The sequence below is a fragment of the Phoenix dactylifera genome, chromosome 7 (assembly GCF_009389715.1).
Source record: "Phoenix dactylifera cultivar Barhee BC4 chromosome 7, palm_55x_up_171113_PBpolish2nd_filt_p, whole genome shotgun sequence".
Classification (NCBI taxonomy): Eukaryota; Viridiplantae; Streptophyta; class Magnoliopsida; order Arecales; family Arecaceae; genus Phoenix; species Phoenix dactylifera.
The window spans coordinates 7,529,460-7,548,316 of record NC_052398.1 but is presented as its reverse complement, the minus strand read 5'-3'; the positions used below and the strand labels follow the sequence as shown (position 1 = coordinate 7,548,316).

At 35.8% G+C, this 18,857-nt stretch overlaps 1 protein-coding gene across 1 annotated transcript in view; it reads left to right on the top strand.

The window, feature by feature from the left end:
• Positions 1-2,297: 2,297 nt before the first annotated feature.
• LOC103706462 (BRAP2 RING ZnF UBP domain-containing protein 2) overlaps positions 2,298-18,857 on the top strand; it is a 39,074-nt gene continuing 22,514 nt past the window's right edge. The window contains exons 1-11 of the mRNA XM_008790561.3: positions 2,298-2,603; positions 2,747-2,862; positions 2,981-3,089; positions 3,189-3,303; positions 4,388-4,485; positions 8,471-8,577; positions 8,704-8,953; positions 9,051-9,104; positions 9,321-9,464; positions 9,607-9,671; positions 11,538-11,592. Coding sequence (XP_008788783.2) covers positions 2,382-2,603; positions 2,747-2,862; positions 2,981-3,089; positions 3,189-3,303; positions 4,388-4,485; positions 8,471-8,577; positions 8,704-8,953; positions 9,051-9,104; positions 9,321-9,464; positions 9,607-9,671; positions 11,538-11,592 — 1,335 coding nt within the window. The 5' untranslated portion in view covers positions 2,298-2,381. The remainder of the gene's footprint in view (positions 2,604-2,746; positions 2,863-2,980; positions 3,090-3,188; positions 3,304-4,387; positions 4,486-8,470; positions 8,578-8,703; positions 8,954-9,050; positions 9,105-9,320; positions 9,465-9,606; positions 9,672-11,537; positions 11,593-18,857) is intronic.

Below are 18,857 nucleotides of genomic sequence, written 5' to 3'. Positions count from 1 at the left end.
ACTGGAAAAAATAAAAAACTAGAAAGAAAAATATCTTTTGGTAAATGGCTGGTTCATAAAGGCCTCATGTGGTTACCTTTGGGTTCAAAACTGATGGCCATGGTAAGGCTTGCGGCTTGAATATAAATTAGGTTGAAATTTTTCAGTAATTTGATTTGACTCAAATATTTGATGTAGACCCAAATTAATGAATGATCTTGTATTCCAACCTTACTTAGAAGTTAGAATGTGTTTGGGCTTGAAATTTAGAGTTGGAGCTCAAGTTGGAATGGCAAAGATTGCAGTAATAAAGAAGGCTCCAGCCCTTCATCACTCATCTTTTTCAGAGTTTTAAAGAACGACAAATCAAAAATAATTGAAGAATAACCAGTAAAGGTTGATGAAAGCAGCTAACAAGAGGAGGAGATATGCTTGATCAAGTGTAACTCTAGACAAGGAAAATATTGTGCATCGCTGTCTATTCTATTTATGTATCAATAGTTGGAATTTTCTTGATAAATCTTTCTCTTTCATCATACCTTTTCTTGCAACTTTTGCCCTTTCTTTTCAATGCATACGTGATACATCACCCTCTTTGTATTTGACCACCCAAAGATAGCAATTGATTTCATGAATTCTAACTCTAATTTTCTACTAGTACTATAAGTTCCTGAGCATTTTAGCATTCCCTTTTTACTCTTTAAGTTATTCATTGGATTTTTCAAATTCTATCAATTATTATCAGAGCATTATTCATGCGCCTATATGCATGCATGAATTAATTCTTCAAGACATGAGTAAGACGAAAAGAAACAAGGAGCCACACTGTGTTTCAAGTCCTCAATTAATCGAAGAATAAAATGGAAAAATGAGAAATTCATGACCTTTTTCACATGCTTGATCTTATTTGGCGCCGTCATGCGCAATGGTAATAAACTATCTTTTTATCTAAATATTTGGTTAATTAATCATCCACTATCATGGTCACATATGCTTCACCAACCACTTCTTAAATACTACAGCTGATGCATGTATGTTAAGTCTAAAGGGAAAAAAAATGTAACCAATGAATGTCGAGAATGTTTTTTGAATCATCTCATTATATGGTTTACATTAAGATATTTTATAATGAAAATATTAATTAATGGAACACAAATTTATTCTCTTCTATGGGTTTTATTTCAGGGAACCTCTTAAATATCCTAGCCTGAGTAGCAACAAGGCATACAACATAGGACATGCTTCATACTTTGTCAAAAGCTACTTAATCACCCTCAAAGAAACCTTGCCTCATGATGACATTTGATCAGTAATGTATTATCCAAACAACATAGAAAGAGATAAGTAACAAATTTCACAAGTTTCAGTTAGCTAACGGTTGAATTACCTCATGTGGTTTCCTAACAACTAAAAATATTGCAAAATAAAGTTCATTTGTTGCCAAAGAGATATGACAAATTTTACACTTCCCGATGCGCTTTATAAGACTAGGAATCAAGGCCTTTGATACTCCCTTCCACAAAATTATAGCCTTTCATACTTTCTATGCATGCATATACCCGTATATTACTAGTATTTTCATATGCATTTTTGTATTATATTTAGAATATACCAAGTTGGGTTATTTTGCTAATGCTTTGGGCGAGCTCAACCGTAATAAGTTGGACCGCATTTTTCAATAGCAAGCTCAATCAAATGCATGATGAACTAATAACTTGCCACAATCTATTTAAAGCTAAAATATAGGATTCTTGATATTGTGGTATCATACATCAATAGCTTTGTACAATATGCTAGAGAGTGAATATGATCGACACAAATAAACCACTATATTGTATAATATTTTGACTAAAGTAATATTGAATGCAAATCAGTCTCTCCTTTAGGTAGAATAAGTCATATAATTGCGATACTAATTTGTTGTTCTTATTTTTTTTAAAATACATATTATTATCGAAAAATTATAAAAGAAAATATATGATATGGAGCAATACAACTTAATCCATTGTCTTGTCTTGCATTATATTTTTATACTCATTCTGTGATGCTCTTTAAAAATGAATATAATTTTTTAAAGGAAGCACCACCTAAGCTTGTCTGCCTAGTATTTTCTATTTTAATATAATCTTATTTGTTTTGCAGTATTTATTTTTCTTTTTTGTTTTGTTATAAATACATATGAAGGATCGTTGCAAGTTCATGATGCAAACATATTTAATGGCAACTTCCTCTTAAAAATAAAATATTTCCACGAATTCTTACTGTCACGTGAAATTCACGTGCCCTTTTTACTATATATAGACTCCGGGCAAAGATGCAAGTGCAAGCAAGCAGCTCCGGCTCCAGAGGGCCGAAGTATCTACGACGTCTATCTCCCTCTCTCCTCTCCGGGCCAATCCGCTATGTCCGCCACCTCCACCAGCGGCAGCGCCGCCCCCGCTGCGGCGGACCAAGAAGACTTGTTTCGCCGGCCCCCTTCTACCGATGCCAGCGACCTCATTGAGCCTTCCGGCTCGGTTCCCACTCAGGCCGTCCCTTTCTCCTCCGGAAACCCTAGAATCGAGGAAACTAGAGGAATCATGCTCCTCTATACTGAAGACGCCTCTTCGCCCTCCAATCTCCCGGTACGATTCATCTCTATCTCTCTGGGTTTTAGAAATCAAGATTTTCTTTGATCTTACTGGCGCCAAGAGTAGGGAGATTTAGGGTTCATAGAGCCAAGAAATAGGGAGGTTTAGGGGTTATACAGCCGGATTTGGTGTTTCAGGTAGGGAGGAAGCCTCTTGTTTGCGTGCTGGCAGTTCCAAACCACATGACGTATGCCGATTTCTGCCAGTTCTGTGGTTCCTTCATTCAACACATGCTTGAGATGCGAATTGTGAGGTAAAAAGTCGTAATTCCATTTTTTGCTTTCCCATATGCTTACTATTTTGGATGTCTAATGGGGCTAAGATAACATCTTGGTCTGATGACTGGGTGTCTTGTGCTTTCAATTCGGTAGGAATGATGGAATGGAGGACCAGTATAGTGTTCTTATAAGGTTTGATAATCAAAGTTCCACAGATGGGTTCTATCAGCATTTCAATGGGCGCCAGTTCTCATCTCTGGAGGTCTGCAATCTAAAGTGTTCAATTATCGGATGATTATTAATTCTATGTACGCATCATTTATCTTTTATTCCTGGTTTGAGCCTGGGTTTTTTGGTGCAGATTGATATTTGTCGTGTCCATTATGCTGTAGATGTACAATACACAGGATCAATAGAACATGCACAAAACTCACTTGCAAGTTCAGCTGAACAGCCTGCTTGTCCAGTATGTCTCGGTAAGTTGTTTGGTAATTCCTGCAATTGTTTGTATTTTCCAGGGCAGAATGCATTATCTCTCAGGTTTGGACTTTCTTGCTGATTGAGAGGGATTTTCATATACAATTATGACTAATTTTGTTAATTGTTGAGTGAAATTAACAAATAGTGGGAAATATTGTTAAAATAAATCAGCAGTTGAAAAAAGTATGTTGCAGCAGAATTTTAATAATATGGTTTAGAAAATTATATCCTCTATCTAGTTCTGAAAGTAATGGGTAATTGCAATTCTATCTGGAGCATGAATAGTTCTGAAAGTCCCAAGTGTTAGGGAGAGGCAGGACAGCGGTGCATCCTGTTCCATCGGAAACTCAGACAACGGGATTTAAAACCTTGATCGAAATGTTTATCCAGGCAAGCAACTTAATATAAGGTGTTAAGCTGTTGACATTGGAGGTATTCTCGTTAAAATCATATGTGTTAATGCGCTCTACAGCGATTTATTGATCAAACATTGACAAGAGGTGTTCAAACTTTGACGTAAGTGGATAGCCAAACAGTATTATAGTTAGCTATCACTAAGAGGGAGAAAGTGAGCACTCTAAGGTTGTTCATGAATAGACTAGTGTAGTGACACTTAACCTCCTATCTAGTTCTATAATAGCTAAGCTATTGTAGGTTCAGTTTTCTAACATCTTCCACAAACATATATTTTCTATATGTTTTCTTATCAATCTTTAGGGATAGAGCCTGCTTGCTATCATTGGCCATTTATTGGCCACTCATTTACTAGGCTATTATCAATGTTAGTTGAAAACCACTGGATTCTAGTAACTTTTGGATTTAGTTGCTTTTGTAATGTCGAGTGGTCTACTAATTTATTCATCACCTCATGCTATCTCTTCAGAAGAGAAAATGCACCATAAAAAAAGGCAATATGTAATGCCACCATGAATGTCTCTTTAACGGCATGCGATACATTTGAATATGTTCTGATTTGTAAATTTTCTCAAGTTCTTTCCTTTCAAATGTAGAGAGATTAGACCAACGTGTAAGTATGTTCTGATATGTAAATTTTCTCAAGTTCTTTCCTTTCCAATGTAGAAAGACTAGACCAAGATACCAGTGGAATTCTCACCACGATTTGCAATCATTCGTTCCACTCATCATGTATATCCAAATGGACAGATTCTTCTTGCCCAGTAAGCAATGTTATCATCATACCTCTTCATTTTTCTTACAACTCACAATTTTGTGATTTATACTTTTTTGTTTTAAGTTTATACTTGATTCATTTAATTTGCATGTCATTGATGCAATTAAAGAAAAAGCATAAGATTGATTGTATAGTTTTAAATGGTAGTATATACTCTTCTATGGTTACATGTGTTGCAAATTGCTCTTGGTCTATTATTCTCTCTACTTGTATGTGGGAGTCATGCTTGCTTGATCGCTGATGTTGTTTTATGCTCTTATAGACCATATTACCTTTTAATACTTTGAGGGCTAGGTCTTATGATATCTGTTTAGGTATTTGTTCAATGTTGCACTGTAGCTTGTTTAAAATAAAAAATGGTTTTTCCATGTATACTCTTTTGACGACACTTTTTCACAAGTTTACTCTTGCCAAAAAATGAAATGTTCATATGCAAACTTCAAAATGTACAAGAAATATGCAATTTGCCCATTAGGTTCGCTAACCGTCAATAATGGTGGAACTTGAATGTTTAATTGCAAGAGGAATAAAATACCCTAAGCTTATGTTGCATGTAATTCCTATCAAAATCTTAGGCGCATACACTGTTCCTCTACATGAAGATATGATGGTTGCCAATGAGGTTGATGTCCTCGAGACTGGAGAAGAGGAGGTCGTGGTTCTACCCCTATTCCCTCATTGCTAATGCCATACCTCTGTCTTGTTTTTCTTTGAGTTACTATGGGATTGACTTGATTTAGATTCAGTGGTGGAGATTGTATGGCTAATCTTAGCATCTGACATTTGGAACATGGGTTTGGTGGGAATGCTAGTAGATGGGAGTTCGGTACTATGGACTTCATCGGGATTTGATAGTGCTGGATTAGAACTACTTTCTCTTCCTTCCACCCTCCATCCTTTTGCAACTCCAGTCAACTCCATCAGCCACAGGTCACTTGTATTCCTTCCCTAACCACACACTAATCCCACCATCTTCACCGTTATCTCCATCTACCAACCTCGATGGTTTCATCCTCATTGTGAACTACTCTTTCCTAACTCCTCTTGAGTTCCACGCCCCATGACCATTAGTTTCTCTGTCTACCATTCCTTGAAATCTCACCCCCCACCATTCCCGACCAACTTCATCTCTACTAACTTCTCCTCCATCTGCAACACTTGGCAGCTTTACTTCCACTAAACCCCTTTCCTTCCTAAAGTCCTCCACTTTTCTAGCCTTACCCTAACCTTAGTTGACTAAATCTTCTATGTAGGATAAGACACCTGCTTCGGAACCTTTCCAGGATCTCAAACCTGCATCTACTCTGTAAGCACTTCCTTACTAAAAGTGTTTCTAAAATATTTCTTATAGGCGCACCCACATCCACTCCCGCAGCTTTTCTCAATTATGGCAACTAAGATCCTAACTGCTCTTACCTTATCCATTTGCCACTCCAAGTGATTCCTTCACCTCCTTCATCTACCACCAACCTCCATCACTATCTTCACCTCCTTTATCTACCAACTTCACGAGATCATCTCTGGTCAATTAATATGTTGTTATCACAATCATTGTTTTAAAGATGTCAGCTTCTTTGGTGTGCTTTTTTGGGGATAGGGAGATTTAAGTCATCAACATCTGTAAGTAGTGAAAATATAGGGAAACCTGTAGCTTCTCTTTAACATATGGTTAAAGAAATGGAGTTTTCATCTTAAAAAGTTGGGGCTTACACTTTCTGCTTTTGTTACCAATGATATGCAATCCTCCTTTCTTCTACTTTCAAGCTTTCATTTGGGAAATGAGGGGGGGTGTGGGGTTTAGGTCCACAAAAAAAATAGCCAATTATGTAAAACATAAGAAGATTGTGGCATCTGTCAGCTTTTTCCTTAGTGCCGTTAAAGAAAATTCCTATCATGGGAGTCAGCAAAGAAATGAGTTTGAAGGGAAAGGTTAAGGAGGAAATTAGGAAGGATAACCAAAAGTTTTTTGTTTTCTCATGGTATATATGATCTTTTATTTTTCTACAAGGTACCAAAATGAGTGTGTTTAAAGATTGTCTTGCTTAAGAGTACTTCATTCTTGTGTTTGGTATTATGCCAATTGTTTTCTTGTTGTATACGTATATGAAATCATGTTCATAGGATGTGACTATAGTTTTATGCTAATTATCAACCTACTGCAACCCTCCTTTATCTAGGCTTGGAACCGGTTATGTACAAAATGTAGGCAGAGTTATACAATAGAGATGGTACCGGTTGAGGATAAATTGAGAGGGACAATTTACACAGTTTGGACATGTATGATGTAGGTCAATGGATGCGCTGGTGCAAAGGAATGATTTGATACATGTAGAAGGAAAGAAGGGTAGAGGTAGACTGAAAATCAAATGGGATGAAGTAGTAAGGAAGGATATGATATCACAACATCTTTCAGAGAGTGTGGTCCTAAACAGAGTGAAATGGAAAGAAAGGATTCATGTAGCCGACCCTAACTAGTTGGAGATTAAGGCTTAGTTGAGTTGAGTTTTCTTGTTGTATACTATGCAGTTGTAGTTCAAATTCTCAATTTCAATTATGGAGCTGATTTTTCTTGCTCCACAGAGAGGATTCTGATGTCTTATCTCTTCAAACTCGCCAATGACTCTTGTTAATCTTGCCCTAAGTAATCTCAATACCACCCCATACTTTTGCCATGGTTACTCTTCTATGACTCAGGCTCCTTCCCCCTAACTACTAGGCATTATATTGAATGTTCTTTGCATTTCCCCTTCATTGTTTTTTCGTCTGTGCATCTCATGGGAAATTCTCAAAGTAATCCCATTAGGAATTTCAGATCATCTAGTCTGCAACAAATGTCCATTCGACTATACAAATTTCAAGCCCTTGTTATGATCCTCATAGTTGCTTTACTCTCATCCATACCATGGCCATGTGGCCAATTGATTCCCAATGACCCAGTTCCAATTGCACGAACTTACTTTGGAGGCAACTTAAACACTTTTTTTGAGAAGATTCGCGTGCTTGCTTCATGTAAAGACATCCTTTAATTTCTTAATGAAGCTTAGTATGTGGTGCTTCTAAGGAAAACCTCCTAGCCTCATGCAACACATGATGTCAGCAAGCATATCTTATGAAAGACCACCTTATCAATTCTTGGATGCATGAAGTCATAGGTGCTATTACAATTTAAACTCATGCTACAGTGTAGCCCATTAATGAGGTCTAAGGAATTCATTTTCATATTCACATGAATGTGTATATGGCTTAGTTGCTAGAATTGGAAGCAGGTGTGGGTGTAGGAAAGCGGATATTTTAGAAACATTTTATATAAGGAAGTGCTTAGGAAGTGGGTGCGGGTTTGAGAGTCTAGGAAGCAAAGTGGGTGTGTTGCCTTAGAAGATTCTGGCTACTAAGGTCTATGAGAGAGCATTTAGCCCCTTGCCATGCTAGCGATGCAAAAGCGCACATAATATCATGTTAGGCATTTAGCCTCCAAATGGAATCTTTTAACTATACTAGCAGATGGTCACTTATATCAATGTCATAGTCCCATTTTGTAGAGTCATGTCAATTCCATAGTTACATTTTTTTTGAATTCATGGAACAAAGTGCCTCCATTAGGTTAATCTCAAGATTATTAAGTGTAATTGCACTCCATCTGCTCATTGTTTGCAGATTTTATTTTTATAAGCTATATGAGATGATTTTCGTAGCATTCTACTATTCTATAGGTGTGATGTGGTTAGGTATGATATCTTTTACAAGGATTAAGTACTGTCTTTGAACCACTAAACTCCTCGTTCAGCTATTCTACAGATATGTCGTGGTTGAGATAAAATCTTTTATAAGGATGAAGTCTTAATGTCTTTCAACACCTACTATTCATTCTTTTTTGGGGGGTCATAATATCTATAAGCTTGAGTTGGTTGTCTGATGTATATGATTTATACAATTTTTTTAGTGTCGCGGCTTATCTTCAATCTCCTATCTAGGTTTGCAGGTACTGCCAGCAGCAACCTGAAAAATCAACTTGTTCTGTTTGTGGCACTTCTGAGAACCTATGGATGTGTGTTCTCTGTGGTTTTATTGGCTGTGGAAGGTAATGAAACCTTAATTATCTTCTATGATTTATAAGGAAAATGTTTTTCCATTAAAATAACTAGTGAACCATTTTCATGTATTGATAATCTACATATGTTTTTTATATTTTTCCTATATACCACAGATACAAGGATGGGCATGCTGTAAGACATTGGAAAGAAACACAACACTGCTATTCACTTGAACTGGAAACTCAACGAGTCTGGGATTATGTTGGGGACAACTATGTTCATCGGCTAATACAATCAAAAACTGATGGAAAGTTGGTTGAGTTGAATTTCCACTGTCCTCATGGAGATGATATGTGTGGAAGTTGTGAATGCAGTGCAGATTCTGGAATCAGCGAGGTTCTCTTGAACAGTAAAGTCGAAGCTGTAATGTATTAAATAAATAGAACTTCTGCTGCAGTATCATTTTCCAAATTGTTACTTAAACACATCTTGTATTTATGTTTCTATACATTGTTTGCAGATTGTTGTGGAATATAATGACCTCCTGACATCCCAACTGGAAAATCAGAGAAAAGTATGTAATGCTATTTTCTTTAGGCAATTATCAATATTTGATATTAACTTTCCTATTGAATCCTGAGAGACAAGCTTCTTCAAGTTTTCTTTTAATATGTGCATTTTGCAAGTTAATATTGGCAATCATTGATATGTGCTAGCATGGATGGTAAGTGAGATTGATTTTAGGTTGCTCATGTGCTTTTTTAACAGTTGCTTTTTGGTGGAACTGCAGTATTTTGAATCCCTTCTGCTAGAAGTCAAGGAGCAAAACGAGAAAGAAATTTCTGAGGCTGTTGAAAAAGCTGCAAGTTTAAAACTGCAGAAGTTGCTGTCCAAGCTTGATAAGTGTATTGAAGAGAAGAAGTTTCTTGATGATGTAAGTACCCTTGGTGCCCCGGTACAGAAAGATGCAACTTTAGTTTCTTAGATATCACTAGTCCCTAGATGTTCTTTATATGTAGCATCTTGTTGTCTAGAGATGTATTGTAATGTAATTACGTTGTCTCTAACGCTTGTAGATTAATGAAAATCTTATCAAGAATCAAGAGATGTGGAAAGCAAAGATTGTGCAAATCGAAGAAAGGTAGTGTTTTATTCTTACAATCTCTCATTTGTATGATAAGAAACATGCTAGATATCCCATTTGGCATTTTACTACTGCTAGACACTATGAGGCTGCAAATCTTAAATGACTTTAGATATTTTCATACTAATATAAAGAAATTGCATTGATTGTGGACATTTTGGAAGGAAGCACATTGATTACCATGAACTTGTACAGTAAGGAAGGTAAAATGTGCAGCTGTTTTGGACCTTTGTATTTAGAAAAACATAAGTTGCTTTTTGAAATCTATGGAAGACCATGACAGCAAATGATCCATAAGAAAATTATGATTAATATGAATCAATATAATGCCTGGTTTTGTTTTGCTTTCTACATTTAATAAATGAATGATGCCCTCCGTATCATTTTTAATGATGGTCACGTGCCACTTGTTGATTTTCTATACGGATATTGAAAATGTAAAAGAAAATGCGAACCTTATCTATTGCAAGCACATTTTGATGTCATGCTTGCTCTGCATGTATTAATGTATATGTTCATTTGTTCATATTTACTCTTTTAGTAACTGCCCTTCTCCCTCTTTTCTCCCTGTCTCCCTGTTAAAGTTGTATTACAATGAGACATGCCTACTAGAAAAACTCGTGCATGTGATCATGTAATGAAGACTTGTTAAATCCACCAACAAACCAATTAGAAAAAAACGTGTGTAATTTGAATGCACATGCAATGATTATTTCCTTATATCCAATACGTCAAGGTGAATTCTGTGTTACGTAGTGGATTACCTTTGATTTTCCCCAAACGTTAAATAATTAGGACTCCACTTTGGAACTATCTCTTTTCTTAGGTCTAGGTTAATGCTGAATATTGGGATTACATGGGCCTAGGAGTAGAGGATTGCATCAGTAAAACATAAAGTTAACCATCTTCTTCTTTATGGACTTGAGCCCTCATTCAGGGTATGGACCTTAGTTATCAGAACTGGGAGTGGTGCAAGTGTGGGGAAGTTGATATTTCAGAAACACTTACAGTAATGATGTGTCTAGGAGGCAAATGTGGGTTCATTTAATTATGGGAGATTAACCCCCAAACTGACAAACTAGGAAAAAATATAGAAAACATCAAATGTCTTCAAAGGAATATATATATATGAAAATTTGATACAACATGAAAAAAAAGACAGACTACTTTCTTTTAGTGTTGATGCATGCTATGGCAACATAGTTTACTCAAAATTATTATTTAGCGTTATGATAAAAGTAAAAATCTTAACTATATCAACTTGCATATTGTATGCTTATTCTTTATCCAGCATATTAGCCACTTGGTCCCAACTGATAGATGCATATGGCAGCATAGTGTACTCGAAATTGTTATTTGGCATTATGATAAAAGTAAAAGAATCATTAATTTATCAACTTGTATATTTTATGCATATTCTTTGTCCGGCATATTATTCTTAGGGCTGGCCTGGATTTGGCCCAACCCAAAAAATGCTCAGGTCTAGCCTAGATAGCATTCAAGCTTGTATAGGTTAGGGTGACATTTTGGTGGAGCTGTCTAAGCTACAATCTAATTGATGATTTCTCACATGTGCTCAGTTCTATAGTGCTTCATATTCCCTGCATTTTTTCTGGTCTAACTGATATTGTTTTATATGCCTTAAACTAATATATGTATAGTGTAATGATTTTTAAATTGTCATTTGGAATTTTAGTTTTATCAGGATGCTTAATTGACACAGGAAGATGCTGAATGAAGACTGCTTTATTGCATCATATTTTAACTATGAAACCTTGATATTGGCTTTATTTCATCATATCTAACTATTGGTTTTTCATCATATTTTAAACTGCTCATGATCCTAACCAACTGCATTTTCAGGGAGCAAGCAGCAGTTAGATCGAGAGATGAAAAAATACAGAATTTGGAGGAACAGGTAATACTGCATAAATATGTATAATTGGTGACTTGTGATTTTCTTCATTATCCATTGTATGGGCTTCTAGAGTCTGGTTTCACTGTTTAAATAAGTGTGTCCACCTCAACTTACTAAAACCAAATTCTGAATCATGACCACCTCTTTGGACTGCGTGCACATACATACCCATACAATCAGATCTATCGTTGGCAGGGGATGGGGCAGGTGCTGCAGATAAATCCATATAATATTGATTACATTGGTTGGAAACCTATCTACTATTTCTATATCATATCCAGGAATTTGGATATCTAGCAAATGCTCATCGTTGATTACATGGGTGGTAAGTCTAATGTAGAAACTTCCCTTGGTATCTGAGAGGCTGCTGATCATGCAGTCTGGACTTTTTTGGATATATAAATATGTCTAGAGAGAGTTAATTTCAGGTCATATCATTTATTCATCAGACACATTGGTGCACCATTCTAGCTCCTCCTCCCGTCCAGATACAAAATATTTCATCAAATATCATAGCTAAATACTCCCTTTAGCTCTGTTGTAGCTCCAAGTTGGTTGTTTTGAAGCTTTCATGTTGCCTTGATTTCCTGCCATTCCAAGAGTTGATTGTGGTTTTGCATCATCGCTTTTTGATGGTTGTTCGTGAAGTCTCCATGCTTTGTTATCTTCTCTTGTGGAAAGAGCATAGTGTGCTTACATCTTATAATGTTCTCTTAGTGGTCATAGTTGATGTTTATTCCACCTTGTCTATCTCTTAAAGTCTTTTTGACTCTTGCAGCAAATAAATATGGTAATCCATCTATAAATTTAGATTTCCATAATTCAGTATTAGGATCACCTACTTGGAATACTCTAGTCATAAAGGTATCTTTATACCATCTAAAATGTGTTAAAGTTGGACATTTTAGGTTAAGTAATAGAGTTCTCATTGAATCTCCATCTTTTAATTCTAATCCTACAAAGTGTTGGATTATGGTAACACACAGTGTATATACTGCATCTTGTTCAGTGTCTATTCCTGGAGTGCCACTGCTGGTTGGCCTATCTGGCCCTACTTTTATAGTTTTTATATGTCCCAAAATTTCATTCTTTTGGTTTTCATTTAAATATCCCTGCCACCATCCTTTTAACTGACCTATAAACCCTGCTATTATAAATTTAACAATTTCATGATCAGTGTTTCCATTTTGCTGGCAGATTGTTGAATACATCATTATTCTATGTATTACATCTAAGATTTGTTTATCAGACATTCCATCTATGTTCCATTCATAGATGTGTTTTCCAGAATAAGAATTCTGATATGGTTCTCTTTCTTCATGTAGTACATCTAATGGAGAAGGCCTTTTATAGTAGTATTTTTCTAGTGGTCTAGGCTCATACTTAATAGGATTAACATTTAATTCATTCATTTGTTCTTCAAATTTTTCTAAGTCTAGAATATTTTCTTCTGATAATTCTTCATCTGAATTTATTTGAAGATTTTGTTCAATCATATTGCATAAGTCTTCCGAACTACTTTCATTTGTCTGTTCGCTATCAGGGTTAGTCCTAGAATTTCTATTGACTACTCCTATGTGAAATCCTTTTAGTCTTTCTTCAAGGACTTTGATAAATTCTGCATTTGGTTTTTGTAATTTAAAGTTTTTTACTTCTGGTGGAGGCTGAATAACCGGAGTCATTGGTTCCTTATTTTTCTCAGGGTTTTCCTTTAATTTTTTTAGAATCTGGATGTCTCTTTCCATATTCTTTTGTATTTCATTTAATTTTTTCTCTAGCTGCAATAATTCTGTTCCTATGCAATGTAAGTATGCATTTGTATAATTTTGTGCTCTAATAAGAGTATTTAATTCTCTTATTGTAACATGTGAATATTCCATCTTACTTAAGTTGGAATAAGCCATTGCTTCAGTTGACTGAAGTTTTAACATTTGTTGCGGAGGAAAAGGTGAATTTATTATTTCATCCTGTATAGTTGTCCATGTTTTCTGGAGAACCGCGATTTCTTGGTTTTTCTCATTTGCATAAAATTTTAAAAACCAAGGGGTAAAATATTCTATCTTTTGATAGTATTCTAATTCCTCATAATATTTATTTTTGTAATATACTAATTCTAATGGAGAAAATTTTCCCAAATACCATACTCTAAATAGTTTATTCCTTTCTGACTGAAACTCTTCATTGAGTTTTCTTCTTATATAACTTCCTTGGGTGTAATCCATTAAATATGAAAGCTCATTTCCGATCGAGTAGGAGATTCCTTACTCTTATAGATTCCATAAGGAATACTATTCTTACTTATATTTATTTCTTCTACTACATTTGTTTCATCAATTTTTGTTTTAGAAGTTGAAGGTCTTGTATACCCATCAAAACTTCTACTTGACATTGATCTTCCTATCTCAGGAATTTTTACTTTTCTCTTGGAGTTATCAAACATGATCTCTACCGATCCATCTGTCATTTGTATGATTTGGTCTATATTTTCATTTATTACTGGTTGAGTTGGAATTACTTCTTCCAATGACCAGGATTCTGGAAAGTTTATTTCATTCCATGAGATTAACCTATTTGTGGCTATCCTAGTTGTTTGTAGGTTTGTATAGACTAGAGTCGTATGACCCTTTTGAGTATCTATTATACTTTTGGGTGCTAAGGTGTTTAATACTTTAAAATGAAGTCTATAGCTTATTGCTATCACTTCAGACCCTGGAATAAAATTATAACCAGATGTCATTATATTTAATTTTAAAGCTTCATAAAGATTTTGATCTGTCAAAGATAGACTAAGGTTGGGGACACAGTTAAAATATACTGGTCCATGGCACAGACTAGTTTCTACTACTGCCGCCAAAGATTCTTTAAATAAATTACATCTTCCATCTCTGATAGTTGACATTAAACTAGTATTATTTCCTAATAAGGTTAACGGTTTAAAAGCTACTTGAATCATTCCTATATGTAGGAATTGGTACTTTTTCTTGTATTTTTCAATATCCTCTTTTCTTAATAATTTAAGGGTTTGAGGTGTTCCATCTGTCTGGAACGTTTGTTCAATCGTTTTTATTATCATTTTTGAACTAAAATCCCACATACCTATATGATAAATTTCATTAGGTGATACTTTTGGAATTGTCCAATTATTAATATCATCCATTGATTTTGGATATTCAATTAGCTGAGCATTTTTCACAAGATGATTATCTTGTTTATGTATGGAAGGGGTTTTCATAATTTTAGCAGAATGGCAGATAGGAGATATGGATATATAATATTATTGATCTTAGATCTCTTTATCTTATGCTTTCTTCTATAATCATTAGACTTTGAATTATTTATCCTATCACAGGACTTTGTCTTCTAAATCTTATCAATCTTGCTAAGTTTCATACCATATCTGAGTTTTGGTCTATAAGTCCCTCACGGATGCGGCCTAAACACCCTAACTCGCCATCCCGGCATCAACGGGTACAAATGGCCTTCCTACGGACCATCACTCAACTATGATATTAACCCAGCATGAGACTAGATTATAAGACATGTAAAATAACTAAAGTCTAATAATTATGGAAAAGCATATGATAAAGAGTTCTAGGGTCTGAATATTATACCTCCATATGCTCCTTCCACCAACAGCTTAGCCAGCCATTCTGGCTATGCTCAGTTCCCTACCTAAGTAAGGTTGGCTTACCGAGACTTTTCCCCGGCGCTTATGTCTCGGTCTATTACCCTTACTATAGATAGTTGCCTACAGATTACCGACCCGAGGTACTACCAGTAGCCTCCCTCTTGGGTTCGGGGCTAATGAACTGAGAATGCCAAACTTGGCTCTAATACCAATTCGGGGAGACAGAACTAAGAAATAAACTCAGTTGCGGAAGAAGGAGGATGAAAACACAGAAGATCTAAGGAAAAAGTGCTTCATTCCATATTTTTCGCCTGCCTTGGACATACCCCAAGGATGGCTTTTATAGAGGAAATAACTCAGAAACTATTCTTACAAAACCATGGGTGCACACGGATTTACAAAACTAGGGGTGCACACAGATTTACAAAACCAGGGGTGCACACAGATTTACAATACCAGGGGTGCACACAGATTTACAATACCACTAGTAAAAGTGACAAGACAGAATCAAGCTGTCGGTGAACCCATCATTTGTTCACTATGCACAAAAGGTGTCGGTGAAGTGATTTCTTCACGGGTGTACTATCCAGAGCTTGACGTGACCACTGTCTTTCCTTTCTCTGTTTGTGGGACAGATTTTACTGCTCCCTTTTGTCCAGGTCTTCTGGTAAGAATTGTTTGCCATACTTCTTCCATTGGAGTAGGGGTATTCTGAACTTCTAGATCTTCATTTGGAGACAGAACTAAGAAATAAACTCAGTTGCGGAAGGAGGATGAAAACACAGAAGATCTAAGGAAAAAGTGCTTCATTCCATATTTTTCGCCTGCCTTGGACATACCCCAAGGATGGCTTTTATAGAGGAAATAACTCAGAAACTATTCTTACAAAACCATGGGTGCACACGGATTTACAAAACTAGGGGTGCACATAGATTTACAAAACCAGGGGTGCACACAGATTTACAATACCAGGGGTGCACACAGATTTACAATACCACTAGTAAAAGTGACAAGACAGAATCAAGCTGTCGGTGAACCCATCATTTGTTCACTATGCACAAAAGGTGTCGGTGAAGTGATTTCTTCACGGGTGTACTATCCAGAGCTTGACGTGACCACTGTCTTTCCTTTCTCTGTTTGTGGGACAGATTTTACTGCTCCCTTTTGTCCAGGTCTTCTGGTAAGAATTGTTTGCCATACTTCTTCCATTGGAGTAGGGGTATTCTGAACTTCTAGATCTTCATTTGGATCTTGGGCTTCTCCTGCTAAACATTCATAAGGATTATTTGTATTCTCAGGAGTATTTGATGAAGATTGTTGGGACGAGGCAGATTTCATGGATTTATCATCAAATGCCTCAAAAAATTCCCTCTTGATTCTTTCCAGGCATTTTGCCTTTACCTCTTCTTCAGATATATTAGGATATCTCCTGCTTAATGTATGTTTCATGGACATAAATAAGTTATCATCATTGGTACTGGATTGTTGAGGAGATCCAAATATTTTTTTCTCCTTATAGACCTGAATATTCTCTTTGATGGTAGTTATTATACCATCTAATTTGTCGTTGGGCATTCCGACCCACCATTTGTAGAGAGCATTTCTCTTTAAAATTGGAATATTGTTGGAGTCAAATCCGGTAGATAAGGTCCATTTCCAGATCCATGGAATCTTGTTCTCTATGAAATACATCATAGGACAGGTAGCAGTACAAATTTGATCATCGGTCATTTTATTAATGACTGGATGTGTATCCACCCATTCTTCAAAAAGACTGAGTAATTCTTTAGGTAATATTCTTATGTCAGGGCCGAAGAATGTCCACCATTTGTTGAACCAACCCGGAACGGGTTTGGCCAGAACATCAGGATGTACCTGCAGAAACCAAGAGTGTTTTCTCTTGGGATTTTCATAGAAAAATAGGTTAGTGAAAGCCTCGACGTAGTCCCAGTATGTTGCCATGATTTCATAACCATATTTGGTTATCATGATTGGCCTGTTGGGATCCAGTCCCCATTCTTGTGGCTGCATGATCCTGCAAATAGTACATTTACTATAGTTGATATAATTAGTTATATTATTATTATGGAAATTATGATTAATTTCCACAGATTCAGTAAGGAGCAATAATTTCTCCATTATCTGTCTGTCCTTGTCGTCCATTGAAGGATATCCTTGCTCGTCAAAATATTTTTGACGAATGCACCATGGGTCTTCCATTTGCTCAATGTCACTTGGACCCAGGTACATTATAATGGTCTCGCAATTATTTTGCAAGAATGAGGTGTCAATAGTACTTTCTTGAAGCACCTCTTTCATTGTTGGCTTTGATGATGATGAAGAAGAGAGATTTTCTCTTGCAGCATTTTGCTGTTCAACCTGCTTTTGTTTTTGTTGCCCCAAGTAGGTTGCTAGGTCCACCATTTGTGGTACCCTTTCTGGCTGTCTATGAAACAGAAAATTAGCTGTATTCATGGGAAGTGCATTGGCACTGCGTCCCCTGATTCCTCGAGAAGAATTTCTTCCCCGAGCATATGTTCCTCTGAGAGGAATCATCCCTGTAAAAATTCACGTGTTAAGAAATCTGGAAGAGAATTCTCTTTTGATTTAATATATTCAATATTAAAATCAAAAACAGACAATTGTGCCTGCCATCCAGCAAAAATTTGCTTGGATACCAAATTTTTTATATCTTTCTCTATGATCTGCTTTGCTGCTGTGCAGTCTATCCTCAACAAAAATTGTTGATTTAGTAGATCGCTCTGAAATTTTAAAATACATTTAACTATGGAAAGCATCTCTTTCTTAATAGTAGAATACTTACTTTGAGTAGGATTCCATTTTCCAGAGACAAACCTGACAAGGATTTCTTTGCCATTATTAGGATCTAATTGCTTTAAGATTCCTCCATATCCGATATCAGATGCATCAGTTTCGACAATTTTAAACCAATTAGGATTAGCTAGTGCTAAGCAAGGTAAACTTTTTACCTTTGACTTGATTTTTCTTACCTGTTCGGTATGCAAATCACTCCAAGGAACCGGTCTTTTGTTAAGCCTTTTATACAAAAGAGCAGTATCTTCTGCTAGATTCTTGTAATAATCAGATATGTAGTTCAAACTTCCTAAAAATCTTTGAAGTTGTTTAACATCAATTATTTCATCTGGAAATTTAGATGCAAATTCAATACTTCTTTCAATAGGAATTATCTTCCCTTGAGAAATATAGTGTCCTAAGAACCTTATCTTGGTTTGAAATAAGCTCATTTTCTTTTCGGATATAACTAATCCATTTTTATGGGCTACCATCTTAAAATGTTAGATGTTTGATGTGATCTTCAAATGTTTGAGAAAATATTAAGACATCATCTATATACACAATTATGTATGATATGTCATGGAAAATTTCATGCATAATTCTCTGAAATTCAGAGGGTGCATTTTTTAATCCAAAGGGCATTACGTTCCATTCATAATGACCAAATGGTACTGTAAAAGCAGTTTTGTATCTATCTGATTCTTTGATCTGAATTTGCCAATAACCTGATTTTAGGTCAAATTTTGAAAAGATAGTTGCCTTATTTAATCTATCTAACAAATCTTTTTTATTTGGTAAGGGATACCTTATCCATTTTAGT